Source organism: Apteryx rowi, unplaced genomic scaffold (assembly GCF_003343035.1).
Source record: "Apteryx rowi isolate R43461 unplaced genomic scaffold, aptRow1 scaffold_73, whole genome shotgun sequence".
NCBI lineage: Eukaryota > Metazoa > Chordata > Aves > Apterygiformes > Apterygidae > Apteryx > Apteryx rowi.
The window spans coordinates 242,740-269,729 of NW_020451016.1; the positions used below are offsets into that span (position 1 = coordinate 242,740).

The 26,990-nt window shown below is 35.7% G+C and overlaps 2 protein-coding genes across 5 annotated transcripts in view; one reads left to right on the top strand and one right to left on the bottom strand.

Moving 5' to 3' along the window:
- Window positions 1-23,254, bottom strand: part of DCDC1 (doublecortin domain containing 1) — a 41,125-nt gene extending 17,871 nt beyond the window's left edge. The window contains 5 exon segments of the mRNA XM_026087746.1: window positions 5,693-5,882; window positions 6,349-6,475; window positions 8,371-8,395; window positions 8,398-8,518; window positions 23,207-23,254. Of these exon segments, the coding sequence (XP_025943531.1) occupies window positions 5,693-5,882; window positions 6,349-6,475; window positions 8,371-8,395; window positions 8,398-8,518; window positions 23,207-23,254 (511 nt within the window).
- DNAJC24 (DnaJ heat shock protein family (Hsp40) member C24) overlaps window positions 23,240-26,990 on the top strand; it is a 40,581-nt gene continuing 36,830 nt past the window's right edge. The window contains exons 1-3 of one of the 4 annotated variants that reach the window (XM_026087700.1): window positions 23,285-23,472; window positions 24,198-24,321; window positions 24,781-24,921. In XM_026087700.1, the coding sequence (XP_025943485.1) occupies window positions 24,814-24,921 (108 nt within the window). In that variant the 5' untranslated portion in view covers window positions 23,285-23,472; window positions 24,198-24,321; window positions 24,781-24,813. The other 3 variants (XM_026087697.1, XM_026087699.1, XM_026087698.1) reach the window with 3 other exon arrangements.

The following is a 26,990-nucleotide window of genomic DNA, read 5'->3' on the forward strand; positions in this document are numbered from 1 at the left end:
CCTTTTCCGTACTTACTGACGAGTTCCAGAACCTTCTAACCAATCAGAGCTCAGACTCAGAAACCTTCCCTTTTATGGAAGGCGGCGGCTCCAGGTCTTTCGCGCCGCAGAGCCGGTCGGAGCCGGTTTTTGCCAGCAGCGCTGCATACGGCTCCTTCGGGAAGGCAAGTGTTAGAAGAGCAAAACCTTCCTAACAGGTCTCCGCGAAACCTGCCCCAAACAGTAAATACATCTCCATACACATTACATAGTCTGTATATTTTCACAAACTTCCACAATATGCATTGAAATAATATATTGCACAGTAGTTACAGGAAAAAATAAAAAGTATTAAGCTCAAGTTCATCAAGAGGATGCTTCTTTTTGAAAAATAAAATAGATAGAATTTAACTTCCATGTGTTGATCAGAAAAAGCACTATATTTTTATTTAGAATGATGCTTGGAACTGAAATGTTTCCAACTCAGTCAATAATTAGAATGGTGAGAATCCATCATTTCACTGACGCTTACTCCTACTAGAAAAGATGGCCTATTTTAAATGTGCTCACACATATTCTTGTCAATCGGGACCTGTCATATCGAATTATTTCATTTTGTAGATCGCATGGTACCTACATGGTATTAAACAGAAAATCTCTATATAAACCTGAAAAGCAGCATTAAGAACATTTATCACAGAATTATTTTTTCCAGGGGCCCCTTTTTCACAGTGCATTAATAAAAAAAAAAACCACAAAATCTTATTCATTATACTTAGTTTTACTTTTAGCATACAGTACTGGAAACTTATCCAACAATTACAAGTCTAAATGCAAGAGTACAGATATGTAGGCAAAGTGATAGAAATGAGAACATTTATGTATTAATTCTTTTCATATCTAGTGTTCATAGACAATAGGAGTACAATTTCAGAATTATTAGAACATGCTAAACAAGTTTTAACTTTATAAAAATTACTGCTGAATAGCAAATGAAATGTGAGTACACACATCCATTGTTAAATATAATAAATTAATATATAATACGCAACCTAATTTAATTCTACCACATTTTAAAACATCTTCTTAAAACTTACTTTTAAGAATCTCCAACAGTGATTTATTTTAATTTGAGAAAGGGAACTGTCAGCAACTGAAATAAAATGTACTTTATCTGCTTAAATTTACTTTAAAAGTTACAGTTCATATTTAGAACATGTGCTTTTACTTGTTCCATTCACTTTGATATGTTTGCACCAAAAATGTGGTACAAATATGCTTGCCAACATTCTTAAAGGAGCAGTACAGGATACAGTGTCTTAGTCCACCCCCAATTAGCACAGCCAGCTATGTAATAGTGATGAATATCTTTTCACGACTTCTCTTAATATAGCAATCCATAGAAAGAGAGCCGGAGCTAGGTCATAAACGATTTCCTAAACCTCGATAATAAAATAGATTAACTGAATAAAATGCCTATGTGATCAGGGAGGTGGACCACGTTCCTTGCAAAGAACCCTTGTCAATATGACTAACAAAAAGTATGTGGACAGGGCATATCAACAGCAGCACCTTGGCCAAAAAAACTGCCTTTAGGAAGTGATTCAGTTTAAGATTGGCACAGATAAATTAAGTGTCTACATGTAAATGATCTATGTGTGAACTAGATTATTTTAGCCCCCATTATAGTCTATGGAGATCTAGTCAGCATAGTGATACATTTAGATAGATGCTTAACTTCACTACTCTGAAGGCTTCTGCAGAAGTCACTGATGTTAGTCCCAGTAGTACAGTGAATTAGACCTAAGTGCAATTGTTTTTGGATTGCAGTCTAAGTCTGCAATTGCTCAGTCAGCCAAAACCCCTTTGTCTCCATCTTGGTAACTCTGAATCACAAGCAAGGTAGATGGCTAACGCAGGAGCTGAACATTACTGAATGGAAGATGAAGCTTAGAAAAGGCCACATTTTGCACACTAGCATGACCAATATGTACAAACTTCTTATGAAGAAGTGACAGCCTATTGATTATTTTATTGGGCAAGGCTGCTGATGTCACTGGATTGAAAACTAATAGAAAGAACTTAGAATCAGTTTAAGAAATTGGTAGCTAATGAAGAAATGAAATAGTATACTGTAGTAGTACACCTGAAACTTAATTACAAAGAGGTTTGGGGTATGATAAAAGCTGACAGGAGAAACAAGACACATTAAAAAGAATAAATAGGAACATCCATTTTTTTTAATTCAGTAACTTCTAAATGTATAAGTGACTGCAAGCAAACACTCAAGTACCTGATCTCCCATATAATTCCACTAAACAATTACTTAAATATGATCATTGACCTTCCCCATATGTAAATTACATAGAAGAACAACATACTACAGAGCATTAACTCTTTGGCCCTGTTCTGCAATACACTAGTCCCACAGTAGTTCCAAAATACATTTTAAATGCTTGAGATTTAATACATTTGTTTGCTAAATTTCTTTCACAGTAGCACCGTATAACTGATCCATTAAATGTATTTTTCATAAATACTGAATTAAATTAAAAGTAGCAAAGGGTTTCAAATTTTATCCCAGATAATATCCCAGATAGCGCAATTTGACTTATGGCTGAATCCTTATTCACTTACTTAAATCTCAATTTAAATTTTAGTATGTCAGAAAGAAAAGGAGGTGATTAAATCCAAAGAAACTGTACCATATTCAAGTATGCTGTGAGCAGGTCCAAAGTCATCAACATCACAGGGAGTCCCATTTTACACAGGTATTTATATCACTTGAAGCAAAGTGTTATCTAAGACCATACACTTATGACAGCGTTTACACTTGATTCAGTATTTGAAATACAGATATTGGCAAAGATGCTGATCTTGCAAATATTTATGCGTAACTATATACGTAAAAAGTCTCACTGAATTTCATGGGACAATTTGTACATATTTGCAGGGTTCGGGTATATCACTGATCTTCCATTCCCACACAACAAGAATTTGTTACTGATGTTTGACCTTGTTACCTACGCGTTAGGAATTTAAATCCTGCAAAAAGTATGTTTATACCGACAAGTCATACTTCTCTATGCTCTCTTCCCAGTTTTGGGCTACAGAAAGAAAATATAAAATGTGTACTATCTATCTGTATATATCTATACTTCTCTAAAATCTATCATCCATGTAATATAACAGCTATTTAAAAATGTAAATGTATTTCATACATACTATATATAAATATTTAAAATATAAGCAAAAAATGCTGTAGAATATTATATAGAGAATACATAAAGGTTATTTTTAACATCAGTTCTGATTTTTGAGCACATGAAATTTTACATTATTAACTGTTATTTTCCAGTATTAATAAACTTGTAAACCAGAGTGTAAAAATGCCTATTTGGTGGCTTTGGTGGCTTTTCTACTCACAGCAGTGACTTTTTCCTGTTATACTTACCCTTTTAATGGACACACAATATGTTACTCTGTGCCCAAGTTCACCTACTCTTTCTTTTSTCAAAAGACAAGGCACATCTGCCACCTGCTCTACTCTGTGTCCCAGCAACAACTGTCGAGCAGCAAAAAGATTGATTATCAGTCAAAAACCATTCAACAACACCAGATTTTGGTAGGTTAAGCTTGCTGATCCAGCAAGAGATGGTGTGAAATTTCCAGTAATGCGTGCCAACATTTTGGTGCTAAAAGAACAGCAGTGCATGTCACAATGAAACGCAGCCAAAGATATGCAGACAAAGCACAGAAGTTTTTGTTTTGAACTTGGCTTGAAAGAGGAAAGAGAGAGAAAGAAAAAAAAAGATGTGCTTAATGAATTTGAAAATCTACCATAACACTTGGTCACATGCATGGAGAAATTATAATAAAATTACCAGTGAAAATTTTCTAACAAGTTGTAGCAGTATCCACGTAAAAACACTGCAATAGTAATATTGTTTCAATGTTTCCTACAGCATGAAACTACAATTATATTTTAYTGCACTAATTTCATTCCATGAAACAGTCAAATCCTCTCCATTATATTTTAAAGCATCTCAGTGTATCTACATCCTACACTTTTGCAAGAATAAATACAAAGATCCGTGCCTTTTACTGATACACAGGCCATTCATTATATGCATTCCAGTCAATGGATCATCTGTATCATACKCAGAATAATTTTAATATTATCAATAACAGCACATATAAAATGATGATGTAAGACACATGCTTACTGGCATAACTGATAATGTTTTATGGTAGCATGAAGAAAATAAGTATGATATAGCTTAAGTGACAAAAACCTAAATACTTTTTTTCACTTATGAATACTGCCATGAATATGCAAACATACCTTAATCATAGAGTCTACTAATTAATATTCAATTTCTATGTATAGACATATAGCTATATAATACTCGTTTTCTTAGGCAAGTTGCCGAAGTGATGAGTACTATATAGATAACTTCTTGAAATGTCATTTATATTAAGTAATATCAATAAATAAAAAAATTAGAGATCATTGTCTGAATATTTTGAAATTCAAAATGAAAGATTTAACACTAAAATATGTCTAGTAATGATTTTCAAGATAATAAATGCTATTCAAAAACTATATATAAAAAATTCAAGTGCTTGTTTCTTCAAAAAAATATGTAAGAAAAATAAACATGCCCAAAGCGCATAGAAATATAAAATAAGCACACTAGTTGAATGATTTCTCTTATTTTTCTCTTTGTTATCCTTAGTTTTTTAGAAAAAAATTATCTTATTGCATATTTTCCTTTTCCAAGATTATATAAATTAGAATATTTCATATGATGTTAAACAATTTATCCTATTTGCATTTCTCATTGGAATTATATACTGAAATTGGAGATTGATCCTGCCTACACATACAGTATTCCAATAACCATTTTGTTTTTTATAATACATTTACTAACATTAATTAAAAGTTCTTTCTCACAACTGCCAGTTGAATTAATGGTTTAATAAAATACTTGATTGGTATCTTGAGTTTGATGCTGAACACTGTTTAAGTTAATGTTATAAAATGTTTTCACGGATTTGTTGCAGAAATATTAGGATGTACACCATCATCTTAAAATAAGACTGAGAAAAACATTTACATTCACATTTAAAATGTGAATGATTCAGAAGTAGTTTTCCGCCTTTGTAGAAAAATAGCAGATAGTTACTAGATTGGTAAAGGAATGAAATGGAAAGAAAAAAAAATGTTAATAGTGGTTATACTGATGAATCTAAAATTAATAAAGTATGTTAAAGTAGATAATCCACATTGCTATATAAAACTTGCAGAATTTTTTAAATGTTTTCACAAACAGCAGACAACATTAATGAATTCAATCTTATATTCTGAATTATTTTTGCTAGTGGAAGCCTAATTAGTTATGTCTGTTAGATGTCACTGAAACTGAACAGTAAATTCAATAATCTCTTTACATTTTCACCATTTAACCTCCTGCAGGCTCCCTAATGTCTATTCAGATCTATATTAAATTAAGTACCAATGCTAATGAAGGGCAATAAACGTGGCTGTCAGTAGATTTTTCTTTCATTAAGCACATTATCCTCTTACTGAGCTGTAAATGAGTAAACATTAGTTTTGTTAAACCATGCAAAAAGACAGGATGAAAATCATTTTTAATTGTACCCCTTAAGCCATTTGCTGGGGGTTCTCTGTTTTGTTTTGTTTTTTTACCTTTGATTTTTTTGAATGGATCTAAAAAGGTCTCTCCAGTTGAAATATAAACGTCGGCATCATGGGGTATGTCTTTAGGTTCTAGTGCTTCAGTGCCGTCTGCCAAGAACACTCATCGTGCAGCCATGTTCAGATTCAGCTTTTCAGTGCACTCCTCCAGCATCTAAATGAATGCAAGAGGTAAGGAATACTGATTACAACATATTTATTTTATGATCAATATTTAGTCAGAAAAATCAAAATTGGAAAGCAGAAATCCACTCTCAACTAATTTACAAACCACAGTAACTTCACTATTAGTCATTTAGTATTTTTGTGATTATTACTAGAAGTCATAGGATAACAAGATGAGAAAAACATAGTAGATAACATATAGCATTAGAAAGACTGGTTTAAAAGGATTGTGCTCTTGCCTTTTAATGCCAAATAATATTGTACATTATGAACTTCTATAACTCTTACTTTACTTAGTGTTTATAAGAATTTTTAACAATTTGCACGTTTTAGGAGTAGCGTACAAAGAAGAGTTTCATGTAAGCTTATTTTATAGCAAAAGAGAATTTACATTAGGATTTGAAGCAAAAGCTATAAATAAACTTTTTATGTGCAAGAAAACTTCCGTTAGAGGCTATTGGCTTAATTGAGAACACAGAAACTTTAGCAAAGATCTTTCTTGTGCCATTCTTGTAAGCAATGACTTTGATTACATTTGGTTGCTGTTTAATAACTTTGGATACTGCAGATGCCTTCTGGGCATGCTAGAGTTTTGAAAAAGAGAGCATTCTGTTGAAAAAAAATCCAGTTTAGGATACTAAAAAAGAATCTAATATATTTAGTCTTTCTTTTTTTTTTTTTTAGAACTTTTATAATAATTATGTAAAAAGACAATCCTAAAGTACAGCCATTATACTTCTACACAGTTTAAGAATTTAATTCCTAGGACTGACATTAAACTATAGAAAATATGGAGAAATTGGTTGTTTTAAGTGAAATAGATTTAATCTACCCCAAACTGAGTTTACTTGGAACTTTCTAGAATACTTGGAAAGCAGTTGTATAACTCCACTATGAATTCTTTTTATGAAATATCTTAAGTTCACAAGAAAATAAATCACCTAATTTTTAAAAGTATCTCTCAGAAACAATCAGCATAATTAACTATTGAAAAAATTGTAATTGATTCTAAGAAAATTTATACTTCAAAGTGCTTTCAGAGGACACTATGTAAGTTATCGCTTCCAGCTGAAAAAGTAAGAGCTGATGAGACAGTCATTACTCAGGCAAAATTTCAATCAAATTGACAGGAGTTATGCCTGTACAATGACTGCAGAGTAGGGCTTATTGTTAATTGTTTCTGTTTCCCAGATTGCAAAATATATGCAATAAAACTGGCAGAATAAAATTAAATAAATATTCAATAAAGAAAAAAATATTACTATTTTAAAAGGCTCAGAGCACAAACAACTTGTGTATAATACCACTCTAAGGCTATGCTTAGCAAAAAAATAAATAAATAAAATGCATATTTATAAGAAAATGTCATGTTTCTGCTAAAACATTTGGGACATACAGTCTCAGTCCTACTCTGCAACAAGAGGTTCGCAAGCAGAACTCAAAACTGTCTTGAGGCCTAAGATTTTAATTTCTCTCCCATGAAAATCCTTGGAAATTTTTCCATTCACTTTAATGAGCACTGAATCGATACTTTACTCAAAAAATATTGGCATGTAGTTAAACTTACATTTTAGATATTTTAGAATTTCCACATTTCTTGAATGACAAAATGACTATGTAAGTATCCTAACATTTTGGTCTTCTTTTTTAGCAGTCTCTAATATAAGCCATGCTATTAAATCAAGGTAGCTATGTCTGTGTTGAGTACTCAACCATAAGAATAAGAAAGTCAGAATCTGGCCCCTTTAAAAAGTTACTATAAATTTTCTTTTTGGCTTAACTATTCTAAACTTTCATATACTGGGGGACAAACATGTTAGAATACACATTTTATCGTACACATTTAGCAATTACAAATACTATAATAGTGTTGGATTCAGCACTTCAAACAAACATTTAGAAAAAATAAATTTGGAGCCATTTAGATCCTGGCTGCTTGAGGTCATGTCTGCACACAAACACGGGGATACCATCATACCTATCATCATCTAGGTCTGTCTGAATTAACACCAATTTCTTTACTCAAAACGGAAGACACTGCCAACAGAAAGCTTTTGATGAGGAGATATAAATTAAGCACACTAAAATACACTTTGGTTCACCAGGTCTTCATTTTAATCACCTTTATGGTACATTGCAAAATCCAAGTGTTCTCTGGGCTTTTTCCAGACAGACAGAATCAATTCATTCTTGGTTTAATTGTGGAGAATTGTTTTCTTCTTTACAGAAAGACAACCTAAGAGATATTACCTGATCTATTATTAGGCATATAAAAAATTCGTAAGGCAAACTGGGATGCCTGATTTTTGTCATTGCAATTGTTTTCAGAAATGTTTGATGAAATCAATAGAGTTTTAAAAAACATACTCAGAGAAATTGATTATTTAAAAAATTCTTAACCAAAATTAGCAAGATCTGTTWCAGAATATCAGCTGAATCATCATTACAAGGGGACTGAGCAGCAGCAGTCATGATTAAAAGCAACGGAGAAGAGCTTTGATTACCTTAGTTGACCTGTGGGAGCACTTTTGGTCTGTTTCTCTTGGATGGTTATATAAGGCAGAAATTTTCTGTACTGCTTGATTTGTAGCTGTCTAAGTCTGATACTCCATCACAGCTCTGAACTGATTTTGTCTGATGTGTAGAACAATCCTAAAGTCTTGACCTTCTTGTTACCACTGCTGATTGCAGACRAATGTTGTGGGCAAACAGAAGTTGTCTAGACCTTTGCTTTCCTTCAGTATTTTTAACAGCTATTCTCACGTACGCAGAGAGACATTTTCTGAAATAGAAATATATCTTTTTGTTCTGGCCTTTCAGTTAGTTTAAATAAGTAATGATTGACGGTAAGGAGCTAGGAAAATCTGATCAATGAAAAGCATGCAACAACTTAATTAAAGCTGGAAAACACCTTATGAAACCGTGCTAATAGTTTCATCCTGTTTCTTATTTCCGCAAACAATAATATTATTTCAGAATTTAGTTCAATTAATCTTTGCATAAGATAGGACCAGAACTGGAATTGTAGAAAATGCTGTAGGACAGGATCATTGTGAACTATGGTAGCTATCATCTCAGCTATACTACACCGCACTAGCATTGAGTCTTTGTTCATCTGCCTTCATATAAAATGAACATTAAATTCTCTCATAAAATTTAAAAAAAGTTTTATTTGCATAAAAACATTAACAATAATGAGGAAAAAAGCCTTCAACTTTCAGTTTGAGGGTAATATTAATGGGACAAAACTAACTTATACCTCAGGCCAAAAGTCTGGATGGAATATTGACTCATATGGAGATCATATAATCCAATTTTATCCAATCCTTTGGAGGATCTTAATCACCACTATTAAAACTGAGCCAACAGCAATATCAAAGCTCAAGAAGAAGCAAGAAAGGAACTGGATGAGCTCAAGTCCTCATTCTTTCTCTATATTTGTGTAACTTTTAGGTGTCATAATGTTTCCATTGCAAATTACATAAATGATGTCACAGTGAATGTGAACTACAGAATCTGTCTGCATGGCTTGCAGTATGTTTGCTATAGAAATCCTTAAACTAAAATACTATATATATAGRAACCCTAAATATTGGAGGTCAATCAAAGAAAACTCTTTTTAGTATTACAACTCTAAACACATAAATACTGTTTTGAATATTGACTAGTGAAAGGAAAAGGACATTAATTTTTTGGAAGCAGTCATCTTCCTACAAGGCTCTTGTTAGCCATTTCAAGGGCAGAGAATTACTACAAAGCCAGAAAAAAATTTGTTTATGCAATACAATCTATTAGATATCATTATTGATTCTGTAGATAAAACTTTTTCTGTATTTCTACTTATTATTGCATCAACTACTTTGATGAAATATTAACATTACTGTTAGCATTAACTGGTAATTACCTGTTGTTTACATATAGCAACAAAAGTAAGATGTAAATGGTCTGGTGTAGCAAAGGGCTGTTACTCTTCAACAATACATGGTCCCTACCTCCTATCACTAAGTTACATGATGCAAGGAAAATACTTACAAGACTATTGTTCCCCAGTCTTTGTCCAGCTTTTTGTGTTTATGCATACAGTGTATGTAAACCTGAGGGTACTGTTGCATACACTCCAATTCTTTAACTGAGATGATTGTTTCAAAATGATCAGCATGCAATTACCAACAGCAATCTTACTCTTGCACTGCTAAACTGTTTTATACTTTAAGAAAACTCAAATTTAGATATAATTCTGGTGCACATGCTTCTGGAGAATCAACACCATAAAATGAAAGTCTAAATATGTGCAAATCTCATAAAAGCCTTATTATGAAATGCTGTTTAGTAGTCAGGAAAAATGGCTTGGTACTCCTTATTAAAGCAATTTTCCTATTTAGTCAATAGTATATTTAGCTATCTGCATAATCTGTCCAAGGTGGCACATATATGTTTGGATATGTTTGTGGATATATTTGTGGCACAAGTAAAAATCTCCAGACAGAGATACAGAGAGAAAAGGTAACCAAAAATTTAAGCAGGATAAGAAATTAAAAAAATAAAAACCTTAAGAGCACTAACTTTTCCCATTTACAAGCAATTAAGCTGTTGTTTGTTCATGACGTAAGCACTGAAGTCTTAAGAAACTGATTTGTAATTATTACAAAAATAAATTTTACTCTCATGCCTGTTGAATTTATTTGGCTATATTAGTTCAAAAATTTATTCTGTTTTTCTACTGCAATTTTCTAATTATTTATTAATATTTAGCTAGAACACATTTCAACATATTTCCTCTTTAAATAGAAAACAACAGTATATTAAAGAAAAGTAAATAGTCCATTCAGTTTTCTGAGATGCGAGTCTGCATAAGGCTAATAATTTTTTCCATAAGTGAACAATACAGTTACTTTAACAGGCCTTGGTTCAGTAACAACTATACAGGTCAAAGTTATCACACAGTTTTGGATGTGAATTCAACAGCAGGATAATGACAGTTGCCAACGATTTGTACTTGCTGTTGCTTAGTACCAGTGTTGCCTGTCAAATTGTCTCTTTTTCTTATACAGAAGCCATGGAATTTTTATGGATAGCAATTACTTACAATATACAATGAAGTACATCAGATGTAACAACCACCCTTTAGCCCTTCATTATTTGGTCGTCTCTTTGTTATATCTAGTCATCCATTTTCACCTAAATTATTTATTTATACYGCATATTTGTCAAGCATGTATTTTTTGCTTTAAATTTTTCAGTAGTTGTTGAAAATAGAGTGATTTATTTTAATATTCTCACATCTACATTTACATATTTAAATTTACCTTATTTTTATTTTTGCAATTGTACTTCTTGCATTTCTCAGAACAAGCACTATCTGTATAGCAAAGGCAATTTATTTATCTACAAAATATATTAAAAATTAAAATAATGGCAATATCAAATCTTAACTACAATGGAGGGGTTAAGCAAACCTTATATTTATTTGTTTTCAGTTTGCATTGTTAAAATATCTTTCTCCAGCAACCATATGTGTTTCATATTTATTTGCTCTTACATTACTGTTGCACAACATGCATGTATGCTCCAGATAACCTTATAAAAGTTATAAGTAATGTTTAATATATAGTTTTATATGTTTAAAAATATATAATATATAAGTATAAATTCTTATATTGACAGGTGAGAACATTTTAGCAAATTTTAGCAGTTTATAATTTATCATTTTATTAATGGTGTACATAATCACCATTATACTGGCAGTGTTTCGTGAGTTATGATCCTGAAACATTTTCTGGGACAGACTTGCATCAACATCATCATAACATTTGTGAAAATTCTAAATTTAATTTTAGTATACAGGAAATCCACAGTATTCATCATTTATGTGATATAAAACATAGCTTAACCGCAACACAGCTTTGTAAATTTAAAAGATTTAGGAAACTGTCTGATAATAATTCACACAATAAAGGACAGCTTTACATACATAATCTCTATCACTTTGGGAAGGACCCTCTCCAACAAATACTGCCATAAACCTCACACCCGGCTAACTACTGCCAAGTAAATCTAACTATTCCTGATTCATATAACAGTTGGAAAGCAAAAGTGATGGTTGTTTGATATACCAGTTATTAGGAATGTCAGATCTTCTCTTCTTCTAATGCTCTTTCCCATTATGGTTTATCACAGAACTACAGTCCATGCTAAATGAGTATGTCCTAAGGAATAACGTAGTATGTACATGCTGTGTGTGAAACTCACGTCCCACTGAAATTGTTGGGAGTTTTGCCAGCGGCTTGAATGAAAATTTTTCCCAGATCTCTGGGCTGATGAATGGAAGGAAACTGCTTCCCCTTTTTCTCTCACTTCCCCTACTGAAACCCAGGCATCCCATAGACCTTTGGCTGTGAAAGATTTTTTTGTCAGTACCCCAACTACAAGGGAAGAAACTATACTGCTCAATTTGGCAAATGGTGCCTAATGCAGAAGAAAGCATTTTATCAATAATCTTTGCATAACACAAAAATCTGATAGCTTTTACTATCTCATCTTGCTTAGTCAATAAACTAGGCAGCACCCAATACACCTGTTATGTCTCCCCCAAGCGACAGAGAAATGAGATTATCTTTCAGGACTGGGAACAGACAAAATCTGCTCTGAAGAATGAAGCTTCCAGGGTAGGGAAGAGAAATCAATGTGAAAAATGAGGACATACTTTTCCTTGACCTCATGGAAGGATTGTGAAGATTAACTGACATTTGCAGAGTGTTTTAGAAACAATAAGAGCTCACAAGGAAATGAATAATCCATTCATTAAAGAAGTTTTACTAGCTAAGTAGATAATAAGGTATATAAAAAGATGTAAAATTTCTAAACTCAGGTGTCACTTATATTTGCTGACCTTGGATAAAGTGGCTATCATCTGCTCCTATGCTTCTCTATAGTTTATGAACAGAGAAAAAAAAGGGTAACAGCACTTGGGATCTTAAATGGCTGTAAGGACCCTGAGTACATCCCCCCTCTGGGGGGGTTGACTGCTGGGCTCAGGGCCAGCTTAGAGATAGAGCAGCTGAGGACTGTCCCTCCTTCCCTCTGGTGGCCATGGAGGAGCTGCCAGACAGCTCTGTGGGGAGGCCTCAGCCAGGGCTGACTCCTGCTTCTTGTGGGAGCTGCTTTTAAGCTGAAGCTCTAGTGCTTGGCCTTGCCTGAGCTTCAGCTGCACCTGTGTCACAGCCGTGCCTGTGCTTGGCTGTGGGCCAACAGATCTGGACCTGGACCCTGACCCACGGATTGACTTCCCGGCTTGACCTGGCAATCTCTGGGTTGTGTATTAGCCTGGTTACCATCACCAAACCTGATCTGGACCCTGACTTGCTGATGTACAATCTTGGCTTGACCTTGGACTTGCCTTATCACCACAGACTTGTCTGATGAACCGGACTGTCAGCTGAACCTGGCTGCCCCCCTTGGCCTGCCCTGCTTGCCTCGTTCAGGTACTGCAGGACTGGGCCCTTTTTGGCAAGATCCCAGCCCTGCCAGCCTTGCTAGCAGACTCAGCTCCTACTCCCCCACCCTCGCTGGACTCTGACAACGACTTCCAAGACACAGTGAGATTTCTTCCCTTGAATAAATGTATGCAGTATCTTGTAATTTGTAATCATTCTTATATTTTCATTGATATAAAAATWTAGTGTATCCTCCTGACTGAAATCAATTATTAGCACCATGACTTGGCATTCCGGTTTGCCATATGACTGAAAAGGAAGAACTAATATCTAATGAGGTGAAGAAATGTGAGAAGACAAAATTATTTTGAGGATTCCAGTACTATGAAGTCAGCTGCAGATGGATCCAAAGTCAAGGGTTCGCAAAAACTGAAATGACTAAAATTTTAAATACAGACAAAGTATTCTATCAATAGTGTTTTGAGATATTTTTCCCTTTATTTGAGTGAAACTGAGAATATATTATATTGAGAAAGCAAAAAACTATTTTAACTATTTTAGTTCTGTTCATCTTTAGTCTGAGACTGATGCTAGTAAAATGTTTTACTCAATTTTATCTTGCTACAAAGTAGCAAATTAAATTTATCACAAACTTATCACAACTTATAGAAAACATCACAAAGTAGCAAATTAAACATCTTACCTTGGCAAATGACATGAGTGAAAAGTTGCAGTGGCTTTACTTAAATTTTTTTGCCAATGTAGGTTGTGCATCCATGTGGCATGAAGACATTTATAAAGTTAAGAGCTCATCATATTTCTGTGATTATGCACATGCCATATGGCATATTTCCTGAGCACTTCTTAGATGTCTGTTGTTTGCCATTTCCTGTTTAGAAGTACAAAAGATTGTAATTAAAATGAAAGCATAAGCTTTTTTTTCTAATAGGTAAGACTGGTGGTTAAATGGTGATTAGAAWATTGAATCTATCTTGTAGTATAATCTTATCTACAGCTTTCATGAACATAGTGGGTTTTAGAAAGTTTCATTTGGATGCATGTATATTTTGTTTGTTTCTCCTTTTAGAGGAGCAGGATTTCAAATTAAAAAGGAAATTTGGAGGCTATGAATAGAGAGAGAAAAGATATTTTCTCTGGACTTAGATTAATATGATTATCTATTCATATAATCAAATAAGAAGCTGCTGAATTACAGATTTTAAATAAAACCACCTCTTTTCCCTGCTGCTCCCTGTCTCCTCTATGCATATTAGAATGGAACAAGTACTGTGTTTCAAAAGTTGTTTCTACAAAGAAGTCAGCAAGAACTCAGGAACCTTCTAATTTTTTTTTTCCTTTAATAGGGATGCTTTTTTTTTTATTTAGAAAAAAATCTAATCAACTTTCATATAAAGTGATCTGAATCCAGATTAGAGTTTTACATTAACCTAAAATAGATCACTGGCTTTTGGACATATATACTGTCTAATATGTTATCTAATATTTTACCTATAATTGCTTGACACAGACTGGTCAGTTGAGAAATTCTAAAATTAAATTTTTTTATGCGTGAGATTTGCCACCTTATGAGCAAGTTACCTGCAGGAATGAACCTTTCATTTTCAGTGTTACTGTAAAAGCTATACTGACAAAAATTTACAAAGGAAGCACAAGCTCTTAAAGTGCTTGCTTTAAAATCACATAAAAATCCACATTTGGATATATATGTTTTTATTTTAATGAAAAGAAACAAAGTACAGTATACACAGTCAGCTAGTCGACTATACAATTTATCTGAGACAAAAGTTTATGAATTGGTCCCTTGAACAATTTAGCACTTACAGTGCTAAACAAAACTCATAGTAGCAGTAAATGCTAAAGCAAAACTAAAGCAGGTCTTTACGGTTTAAGAGCCATTTCCTGCAAATACTTATGCAGCTGCTTAACATAAAGAATAACAGTGTATCCATTAACTTCAGTGAGAATAGAAACATAGATACTTCCTTACAGGATCAAGGCCCTGTTGTGCATTTCTTAAATAGTTGTTTGAAAGTATATTAAATCAGTATTTTCAGGGTCTACAAAATGTAGGCATGCCATCATGTCATATAAATCACTAAGACAAGATTTAAGCATGGTAGATATCTCTATTATTTGTTGATATAGCTATATATAAACAGTGCATATAATTCTCTCTGTGAGATTACTAACACACTGTAACTCTACATAGGGGAAACAAAAATTCAGTTGTGAATAGTTTTATATGCCTTCAGGAGTGCAGACCATGGCTCAAGTTCAGTTTGTTGATGCTTAACAGACAATCCACTGCTGAAAGACTTTTGCTCATACACACAATAAGTATAAATACAACCAATTATTTGAGGGTTTTCATGACTAACAGAAAGTCAGGCTGTAGAGACGAGATAATTGGCTTGGTGGATGAGATGGGATGAAATGAGATGAGATGACTGGTTTAGTGCATGAGGGGAGAGCAGTGGATGTTGTATGTCTCTTCTTCATTATGGCTTTTGACATTGTCTTCCATAACATYCTCACAGAAAACCTGGTGCAGTATGGACAAGATTAGGGCACAGTAAGGTGGTTTGAAAAGCAGCTGAACTGTGGGCCTCAGAGGGTTGCGATGAGCAGCATGAAGTCCAGCTGGAGGTCAGTCACTAGTAGTGTCCATGAGGGGTCAATACTGTTTAACATCTTCATTAATGATCTGGGCGATGGGACCACGTGCTCCCTCAGTGAGTTTGCAGGCAATACAAAACTGGGAGGAGTGCCTGATTCACCAGATGGTTGTGAAGCCATTCAGAGGGACCTCAACAGACTGGAGAAATGGGCAGAGAGGAACCTCATGAAGGGCTCAGCAAGGGGAAATGCAGAGTCCTGCACTTTGAGTAATGTGCCCCTTTTATGTATTTCAACCTTCAAACATTTTTGGTGATGTGTTATCCTGAGACAGCTTTAYTATGTGCTGACTGTTACAAATTTTACTCAGTCTTAGCTCAGCATTGGTGATAAAGCAGTATGATCTGATGGCTAGCTGACATCAAAATAGACAGACTCTTCCATCTCTTCCCCCCTGTCCTGGACAAGTTCTCCTGCCTTCTTCTCAATGCTGGCACTGATGCATGACAAATCTGTTCAGGGGAGCTAAATCAGCAAAAACTGTAATTTTTTCTAGTAGAATTAGATTTTTTGTTCATTTATCTCTGTGAATTATTTCACTATGTGGTCACATAAATGGCAGTGCAGATGCAAGGGAAGCAGAAGGAGTTAGTGACTGGAGATGCAGGGAAAAGGGAATGGCAGAAGAATTTTATCACTTTTARTGGCAATTAGAGATAGCATAGCTGTATCTTCAAACTACACCTCCAGTTGAAACTGGAAAGACAACAGAAATTTTGCTTAAGCTAGAACTAAAGATTATATATAATACAGGAATATATAATTAAGTGGTATTAGAAGTATAGGTAGTAAAAGTGCCTGACATTCTTTACTGTAATGCTAAAATGCATTTTAAAACTTGCTTTCATACTTAGAAAGTACTTTCATCTTAAAAAGAAACTACATAATGGAAAAATGGTATGATAAACTACACTCTGCCTCTAAAGAAAATAAGCAAAAAGTCGATTAGCCCAGTGCCCCCTTTCAACAAACATATGGGAACACATCCAATTATCATGAAAAAGCCAATTAAAATAGAATGAATAATCTAAATACCAAAACTAAATATTTTGTTTGATAATTACATTTATCAAGAAGCTACCGCTAACATAAACTGTGAAATACTGTCTATTTGTCATGTTTACAAGCATCACAGACACCAAAGTTGTTGCTCCATTGTCTTCATATGTATTGCAGTTTGCCTTAGCAAGTAACCAATGCAACATTAAACATGCCTGGGTTCTGATAAGTTCTGATAAACATCTGAATATTTGGTTTAAGTAAATCAGAATAAAGATCAAGTTTAAACAACAAAAGGAATCCTATTTTTTCTTTTCATTGTAAGAATATCAAAAAAAGAACTGAAGGAATGTATGGCTTTATATGCATGTTTAACAGCATAAGATTATGCAGAACGTGAATGTATGTTCAAGAGGATAGAACAAAAAGAAGTCATTTTGTTTGAAAAATCTGCGTGCAATCTAGGCATAACTGCAATTTTAATAATGAGAGAGTGGATGGGTATTGAAACTGTCATGTCAGACATGAAAAATGGAAAGGCTTTAATATGGCTCTCCTTCCTTTCTGAGTTGCAGAGTTATACCGAGAATAATGTGCACCCCAGAGAAGCTGGCCTTTCTTAGAATCTCAAGGAGCATGATGCCAGTATACTAATTAAGTCTGAGCCTACAGGACACAACGGGGATTAAAATGACAACATATGAAAACATTTACTGTGGAATGCACTGGCATACAACTGGAGAAAAACGAGCTGAATTTTTAGATGTGTATCTTTTAAACTTGAACAAAGTTGGACTTTGGCCACATAAGAGCATAAATAAGACTCATTAAAATGAACATGAGGCCTCAGTGTTAAGGACATCATGTTACTCGTCCATCCTATTCATGCTACCTTTTCCATTTGCAGTAAAATAGTATGGGAATTAAGCCTTTTATAGCACAGCTTCTGAAAGGAAATCTCTCTAAGATGAAAATGTGGATTAGAATATACCATACTGACAGAGCATTACCACACAGTGTTAGTTTACTGATAAATTAGATCCTTAATTTCAAACTATAGCGTGCTAGTAACTATATATTGTTGGTCCTTGGAATAATTATACAAAAACATAAAAAATTCACATCTCAGAGGATTTACCATGTGAAGGATTTCCCTATACTAGTGCTGCTTCTTGTAATCTTTTCACTCCACTAATGGCCACTGTCAGAGACAGAAGGCTAAGTTCACATGAACCCTTTATGAATGCTCTTAGGTTCTTATGCGCAAAGACCAAAACAGATTTAGACAGTAGCCTGTTGTAGGGTTTGCCACCATGAGGAAACACTCTTCTCCCTATTCACTCTCACTAATATAGTAATTTGGGAAACTAGGCAACAGTGTTAATAATGCTAATGTGATTTTTCAAATGTAGTATGGATAAAACACTGTTGACTACCCTGCCCAAATAATCAAGTTTGTAAAGTCAAGCACTGAAAAGTAAGAAAAAATAAATAAATTTTCACATGCATTTTTTATTTGACTTCCATATGTACATGGATTCTAAAAGACTTTAGTGACATAAGCATATGTTTTTTCATGATTCCTCTAATTCACCCATTTCACTGAGCCAGAAATGTGCAAGGAAATGCAGGAAAAGAGAGAACTTTCTCATGGTAAGGACAATGTTATGAGATTTTTATCTTCATCCATGGAAGTATTGCAAACAAGTAAGATTCTATCATGTCAGTTTATTATGCAAGTGATGATTTCATCTTCAGAGCAAAATTTTAACAAAGGTCCATACTAGTATTTACAATGCGTATTTACAAAGAAGGTGAAAAAAGATGAGAATGGCTGATTCTTGAATCCCAAGTGCCTGGCTTTTAATACTTTTTTAATGCACAAATATTAAGTAAGTATTTAGGAAAAAAGACAGGAATAGATACAACTCCCGCCTAAATGGAGCAGGCTGTGCAAGGGTGTAACTGTAATGTGTCACACGACCCAAGAGTAAATGCTGACCAGTGCAAACAAAGGAAGGAAAGGTGTATCTTCAGCTTTCCCCCAGTTAATCTATGCCTGGTTTAGACTGATTGACACTGCACTTTAAAGACAAAAACTAAGTCATGAAATCCTTCAAATTATCATATTTGACTGAATTTCCATCCCTTGACTTTCCTCCACCTGCAGCACACTAGACAAGGTAATAATTTATGATAATTATATGAAAATATACAATTAATATTCATCACCTCTCATTTCTCATCACTTTAGATGATCAGTAATGCAGAGTAAAAATGCTGTCAGATTTCTAATTGCTTTGTAATGGGCCTGAAGTAGGGAAATCGTTAAAGACAAACAATCTGTCACTTGTCTGTTACCTTAACTACCTATCACTTAAAAAAAAAAAACTCATTAAATACATTGCTAATGAACGACAAAAGACTGTACTCACTGTGCCCAGATGTACCTTTTTAAACAATATTGTAAATTGCTTAAATAATTCCCAAGACATTTTCAATCATTTTGTGGAAATTTAATGGAAAACCTATATTTTCAGTGCATGTTACATCTCATTTGTTCACATCATTATGACATTTAGTCTATCATATCACACATCTCCTGGGAGACTAAACTTTGTTTCTCTTTTTTACTGTTGACAAATGTGACCCAATTAAAACAAATTCTGGAAGAGCTGAACACTCAGATCTCTGACATACTTCTTTCTCTTAAAAAAAGAAAAAAAAAACAGTGTATTAATCAGTTTTTTTAAAATCCTACCTCTTCCAAGGATTTTAATATCTAGATTAAAAAAGAAGCCTAACATTGTCCAAAACTGAACAAATTATTTTATCTTTGGTAGTGAAAGAAGTGTTCCCTAGAGACAGAATTCCGAATTTTCACTTATACTATTCCTTGAGTCAGCTATCTACTATAGCTCTGACAGAACAATTCATTTGAAGAAAATCCTCCTCGCTGTACTCAGCTGAACAGTCAAAATGAAATCAGTAGGCCAGAAAGAGTATTTGCAAGAGCCTATAACRAAATATTGTATATAGCTCTCATTAACTGCCACATTAAAAATAAAGTCAGAAAAATGGAGAAAGAAAAATACAAAAATGATTTAAGAGAAAATATCTTACTGTGAAAAAGTGCTCAATCTCTTAAATTTAACAGAAACAAAGAAATATTCAGTGCCTGTTTGTGTTGGTATGTATTAGATGCTAAAAGGTCCTATAATTTAAGGTAAAGGATGTAATAAGAATTGACAGCTGAAAATGGAAGCCAGACAAAATCAAATTTAGAATTAGGCACAATTTTTAACTGTAGGGTAATTAGCTACTGAAACAGACTGTCTCAGAAGTGAGGAATTTCTCATTTCCTAATGTTGATAGTTAGACAGAACATACAGTGCTCCGTAATATAGAGAAATTCAGACTAAGTAATCTGGTGGTTCCTTCTGGCTTTATTGCTGTGAATCCTATTTCTTCTCAGTCATAAAATACAAAAGTACAGAAGATTCTGATGTCACATTAGAAAACCAGGAATAAAATAAATATAAAAAAAAGTTAAGCTAACAGACTAAATCAAGAATAGTATTTCCTATTAAGAACAGTACTAAAGCGTACACTAAATTTTAGCACATTTAAGTGCTGTCCAGATAGGGGCATAGTTGTCCATATGGGAATTAGTTACATTAAATGACTTTAACTTTTCAACTATAAAAAGGTATTCATCTCAAAATTCCTTATTTCTCAAATATTCTGAGTGTTCTAGATGGTAAATAATCTTACAAAGACTTGTCTTCTGATTTATATAAAATCTGTTTTTACTGGAATCAATCTTTTGTACACTTTTATAGCAATACAAAACCAATACAAACAAAAAAGCCAGAAAAAACTTTACTAATCTAAACACACTTTGAAAAATACAGATTGTCTTCATAAGTCAAAAATGTAGTTAAATTTGAAAAAGTCTGGATGTTGCAACTGTTTCTTAAAAGAACAGAATAAAAATAACAATCTTATCTTTTATTGTATTAATACACAACACAGTAGCCCAGGGAACTGCTGCGCATAAAATGAGTCAGAAAATTCTTTCCCTATACTCCTATCACAACATAGCACAGTACAATGTAACTGTTTTTAACAAAGCATGTATTAAAATGTTAAATTTTCCTCACAAAAACATTTAAAAAACACAGCCTATATATAAATTATCTTACATTTACTATGGGAAGAAGACTTTAACACATTTAGTCCAGCTGCAGTGAAATCAATAGCACCTGTATATACTTATATAAAATTTGTTGAAGATGTACAAGGAACTAATGAAACATGGTTTCATATAGACTTGGGTCTTGTATCTCCTATACCTTCCCATTACAACAGTCCCAGATCCTCTTCATGACTTCAGTGTCTGTACACTGCAAATTGCTTTGTTTTTTCCACACATCCTAGACTTGCACTGCAAGTTCCCCACACTTCCTATGTCACTTACCTACTTTTGTTTTGGTGACAGAAGGGGAAGAAGCAGCAAATCCTGTGGCTAGTTTGAACTACATGCTGTAGTAGCAGCCAGTAGCTGCCAAAAGTTCTGTTTGTTTTATCCTGGGTCCCTCTCTCCTACATACTCATTTGATTTTAACACATCTTGAGGTAACTTAATAAAATTGGCTTGGAATTGATCAACAGCTCCAAAACTTATTAAGAGCAGACAGAGTATGATCAACTAAACCTAATCCCAAGAATACCTTAAAACATAAGACTGTGATTTTCCCCAAACTGGATAGATAAAATCATTAAATAAGAAACTGAGACACAAAGAATATAATATAAGGCTGATAAACCTATAGCGTTTTTTTTCATAGTTCATGCATTTTGCAGTTCATGAACCTCAAACTGTAGTATTTTCTTTTACTGCTAAACATGCGCAGAAAAAAAATGAGTTTGATCTCTGAAATTGTTCTGACTTCAGAGATATTTCAATAACATTTAAATTAATTTTCTATTAGATACAAATGCTCACAATTTCTCAGATAACTCTGAGTTTACACTGCATTACCAACTGGATTCAGGTACCAATCCTATAATGAATTCAAATGAAAAAACTATATGTAGCATTTAAGAGTCCTGGACTTAGGGACTAAAATTGTGTGACATCACCACATCTTCWACAGTTTTCCTTTTAACTTCCTCCCCTTCACGACAAACAGTATTCCTTCAACAGTATTTCTTCACAAACTGCATTGAGCAATATGGGACATTGCAAGCTCCTTGTGGGCTGATTGGCCAGCAGCAAGCCAAACTGAAGAAAGTAACTTATGAAGTCGTACTGACACCTTCGCCTCAGGGGATAAATTCTAATTTCAAAAGGGACTATGTAAATTAGCTCACACTTGATACACTTTGGTTCAATGACTTAAGTGAAATATATAATTATGTCTGTAAGTCAGCACTACAGAAGTTAAAATAGCATTGACAGAAGGAGCTGGATTGTACTGTGGCTCATATATCATCAAATGTACTGCCCAAGTGCAAAGACAGTTCTGTCCTTTTTGACAACTATGGACACCCATGCAACAAATTGGACCTCAGCTACTGAATTGTAGAAAAGGGCAAAATACTAGGCTACTCAAATCTTTATAGAGATGGTGGTGTCTAGGAAAGATAGAAAAAAATCAAACTGACTCCCAGATGTCGAGTAGATTTGTAGATTAGATAGTATTTTCTTCATTCACCTAAAAGGCCTCTTGCTTCTCTAGTGTCCATGCTAAAATATAAGCAAATGTTTGTCCCGCTCTCGTCCTGCACTGGTGGTGAAAGAGCACAACATCCCGGGAACAACGCTTCTCCTTCTTCCCAGTGCCCGCACAGCCCTCGCAAACGCTGCAAAGCGGTCGCTTCGGGGGCGCCCGGGCAAGCGGCGGGCGGGGGAGAGGGGCAGCGAGAGCCCGCTGCCCGGCGCCAGGGCGGCTCTCGGCCCGGGGGGAGGCAGCAGAGGGACGCGGGGCCCGCGGCGCCGCGGGCCGGACTCGCGGCGGCCCCGCCACGGGGCAGGGCAAGCGGGGCCCGCTGCGCGCCGGGCCCTCCCGCCCCCGGGGGCGGCCGCCCTGAGGGAGAAGGGAGGGAGGACGCTCCCGCGGGGCCGGGTGCGAGCTGCCGGGCCGGGGCCGGGGCCGGGGCCGGGGCCGGGGTCGGGGCCGGGGCCGCCGCGGCGGCCGTTACTTACTGAGCCTCGCAGCCCCTGTGGCCGCGCTGAAGCGCCGTCGGTCGCCATGGCGACGGCGTCGGGCCCCGGCAAGAGCTCCGCTTCCTGCCGGTGCCAGCGCAACTAATGCCCGGGCGGAAACAGGCAAGTCGGCGCGGTAAGGCCTCCGGACTGTTGCCCCTGCCACGCGCAGCTCTCACGGCTACGTCCGAGAGGGCTGTTTCCTCCCGGACGAGTTAATCCCGCGTACTGGCCGCCGCCATTGCCGGGCCGGAGCTACGGGGCAGGTGGGTGCGAGTCGTGGAGTGGGGCTGGGCGCCTCGYGCGCCCTTCTGCGGGGCAGGCTCGGCGCTTCGCGCCGCAGGCGACCGTTGGCGTCCGTTGGCGTTCGTTAACGGCCGTTGCGCTGCCTCGTGCCGTGGCGGCGCCGTGTCGCGGTGGCGCCGTGTCGCGGCGGCCGTGCCGAGGAGGCGGCGGGAGGGCTCCGGGAGGGCCTCGGGTGCCGCACGGGCCTGGCGGCCGCGCACGGACACAGGAGGCTCCTCCTGGCGCGGGTTGGCTCCGCGGGTTGCGGTTCGGGTGTCCTGCCCGYCGCCGTGTCGGTCGGCGCGGAGCTGAGCCCCGGCCGTGGCTGTGGCGCGGCTCCGCTGCGGCGCACCGGCTGTTTCGTACTCGGTGGTGGGTCGCGCCGCAGGAGTGCGGCCCTGGGGGTGCTCGCATTTCTCGTCTAGGTTTAAAAGCCTTTGGGGATCAGGCCGGGGGAAGGAGTTCCGTGATGGAACATACGGGCTGGGGAGTGGGAATGGAAATATTTGTATTCCTGCATGATTCTTACTGAAAGGAAAGCAGGAGGCTTTACCATGTAGTCATGCCTGCCCTCTTTCTTCTTGTATCTCTACAAAGTTTGAAAGGCAGACTTCTACCATTAAAAAAAAAAACTGCAGTATCACAGAAGTATGAAACCATTTTTTAATGCTGAAGTGGAAAATAGCCTTTTCCTTTCTTTTGACAGTGGAAAAAATCACATGAAGCTCTACTGAGAAACAGTGTTATTCCATATCAGAAGATTCCTGATAAAATCAACTATTGCAAGTTTGGGGCTTCTGTGTGCCTAGGTGTCTGCTTTAAGCTCAAGCGTTAGTGTATCATTATTGACATTAACTTCCTGTGTTTTATTCCAGGATTGACAAAATAAAATTTCACACTTATATATACCTAATTTTCTGAGATAGTAATCACAGTGTTGCTTTAAAATAAAAGTGTATTACTTGTAACATAGGTAGGTTAAAAATAGCTCATAAGGTTAAAGTGCCAAATGATTCTAAGGAGTTCATGGACAATTTATGAAACACGATACCCTTAAAGATAGGAAAGGAAACAGTCTAARTCATTTTCTATATGTTCTCAAATCTGTGAGATGTTTTGGCCCCGTGAATTAATAAACTGTTTTTTGCGCTGTAGATTTCATGTAGGGAGAGAGGTATGTTTGAGGGCCACGGTCTATTTCATGATCCTGTAATTTGTCATATTTCCTCACTTTTAATTTTTCAAATGTTCTTTTCAAATTATAATTATTATTTCATTTTGTTAAGCAGCTCTAAGAAAGTAATTTCTTAGCCAGTCAGACTATGGCCTTTGAAAGGATAACTCAAAAGGACTGGTACAAAATCTTGGGTGCAAAGCCATCAGACAGTCTGACAGAACTGAAACGGAAGTACCAGAAACTGATTTTGTTAGTAAGTATGTTTTTGTTATTTAAATTGTGCAAAAATAACTTTGTAAACCAATAAAGTAATAATTGCAGGCTTCATTTTACAGTTTTTGTATAAGTGTGATTAATCAGGGTATGTTTATAATATCAGTTCATTTAGGTTGGTTTAAGTATGAAATAAATGTTGAGAGCTTACAATTTTTCATAATATTACATAAAGTGGGTGGTGGTGGTCTGGTTCCAAAATATCGATATATTTAGCAGCTGTGCTAAACACTTGTGAATGAATCAAGCCAAATATTTCATCCAGCACCTGATGAAACAGTATTCAGGCTTGCAGGTCGAGAAAGGTCATTCATTGTCTGAAGTACGTAGTCATGAAATGTACTAATCAGTACTTGTGATATTTACTCTCATGCCTGCAGTTAGTGTCCTGAATGCAACCCATAATAAATAATGAGCATCTTCAAAGAGCAAAAAGTTCTTCCTGAGAGTCTTCAGTAAGGGGATAGAAAATATATAGGGGGAGAAATACATGAATGTTAACTTAGGTTTTATTTGAAGGCTTCTGGTGCATTTGTGTAGAGTCATATTTTTGGTTATCCATTAAGACTTCATGTTCTCAGTATTCTCTTCATTCTTGCTGTATTCCTAGTATTCATGCATAAGAATCTCAGAGGTTACTTCATATTGTTCTTTGTTCTCCTGTATTACTCCTTCCCCTGAAATCTGGCTTTTTGCTCAAATCACGCTTTGGCCTGGCTTTCTGAGAAAAGGAGACATATGTAACTAAACTGTCTCAATTATTTTTTTATACTGTTGGTCATTTTCAACCAAATTTGATGGACAAATAGAAAATGCAAGATAACTAAGCTCTTTAAGTTTCATGAAACCTGGCGAGCTGCTAGAGAAGAAAGGCCCAAGTTAGTGTTCCTGACAAAAAGAAGGTGAGCAGAACTTGGTTTATATTGATTCTTTTAGATAGCTGGTAGCTAGATAGTCAGTATTGGCAGGATGCTAGATTAGCCATGCACATGCTCTCTTGCTTGATTTGAGATGTCAGAATTAATATGGTAGAAAGTGGAATTTTTAAGTGAGGTAAAGTAAATGCCAATCTAGGGGGAACTGGCTCTTGTTAGGTTTGAAATAAATTCATGCTTCTTTTTGTTTCCAGCCCCCTTAAATTGTTTTCAAGGTCATTTCACCAATGTATTCTGAATTAACACATTTTGATACTCTTACTTTTCAGCTGGGTTTCCTAAGCAATCCTGCTGTACATTAGCCCATCTCAGTGCCTCTTAATAACTTTAAGTACACAGATTAGCTTCAGACAAATTTCACAAAGAAGTAAGATTCTTAAGTTATACACTTTACAGGACATTTGCAGGCAGATGTAGGACAGAAATCCTTTGGTTCTCACTGTTAAACATGAGAAAAATCAATCTCAGAGAAGGCTTTGGAAACCAAGCTTCTTAGTTCCACTCTTAACAGTAATACTTGTTTCCTTGGACATCCTACTATTTCTTTATTGAATTACTAGTAAAATATAAATAAAAATTTAATAATGATCTCTTTGTTCTTAATGAAAATGAAGGGACTGCAATGTAAAATATCTCTTCTGTTCAGATAGGTGGCTGACAAACTGAATGCTATGATGGAATTAATGTATTTCTTTAACTATGGACCTATGTATAATAATTAAAACCATATATAAAGGATTCTTCAGAGCTGTTTGCCACCTGAATAAAATAGAACAGTATTGAAACTACATTTCTTTTTCTGTGTCAACTTAAAAAAATAATACTGGCTTGTACTGTTATATCACCATACTTTCATGTAATTATTTTGAAGCATATAAAATGAAAATCCTTGCAGTTACAACTGCCTAAACTTTGCTGCTGCTAAAACTATAATAAGCTAACTATTCTTTAGAATCTGTGCATTTCYAAACTAAGTGGTCAGTGTTCTTTATTTGAAAAGTCAGTGGGAAATGTTAGAGAAAATTGGAGTACTTTTTTTTTCCCCTCCTGCATTGTTTGGCTCAGAATTCTTTTGCTATTAGTGATGGCACACGCACGCTCTCTCTCACTTTCT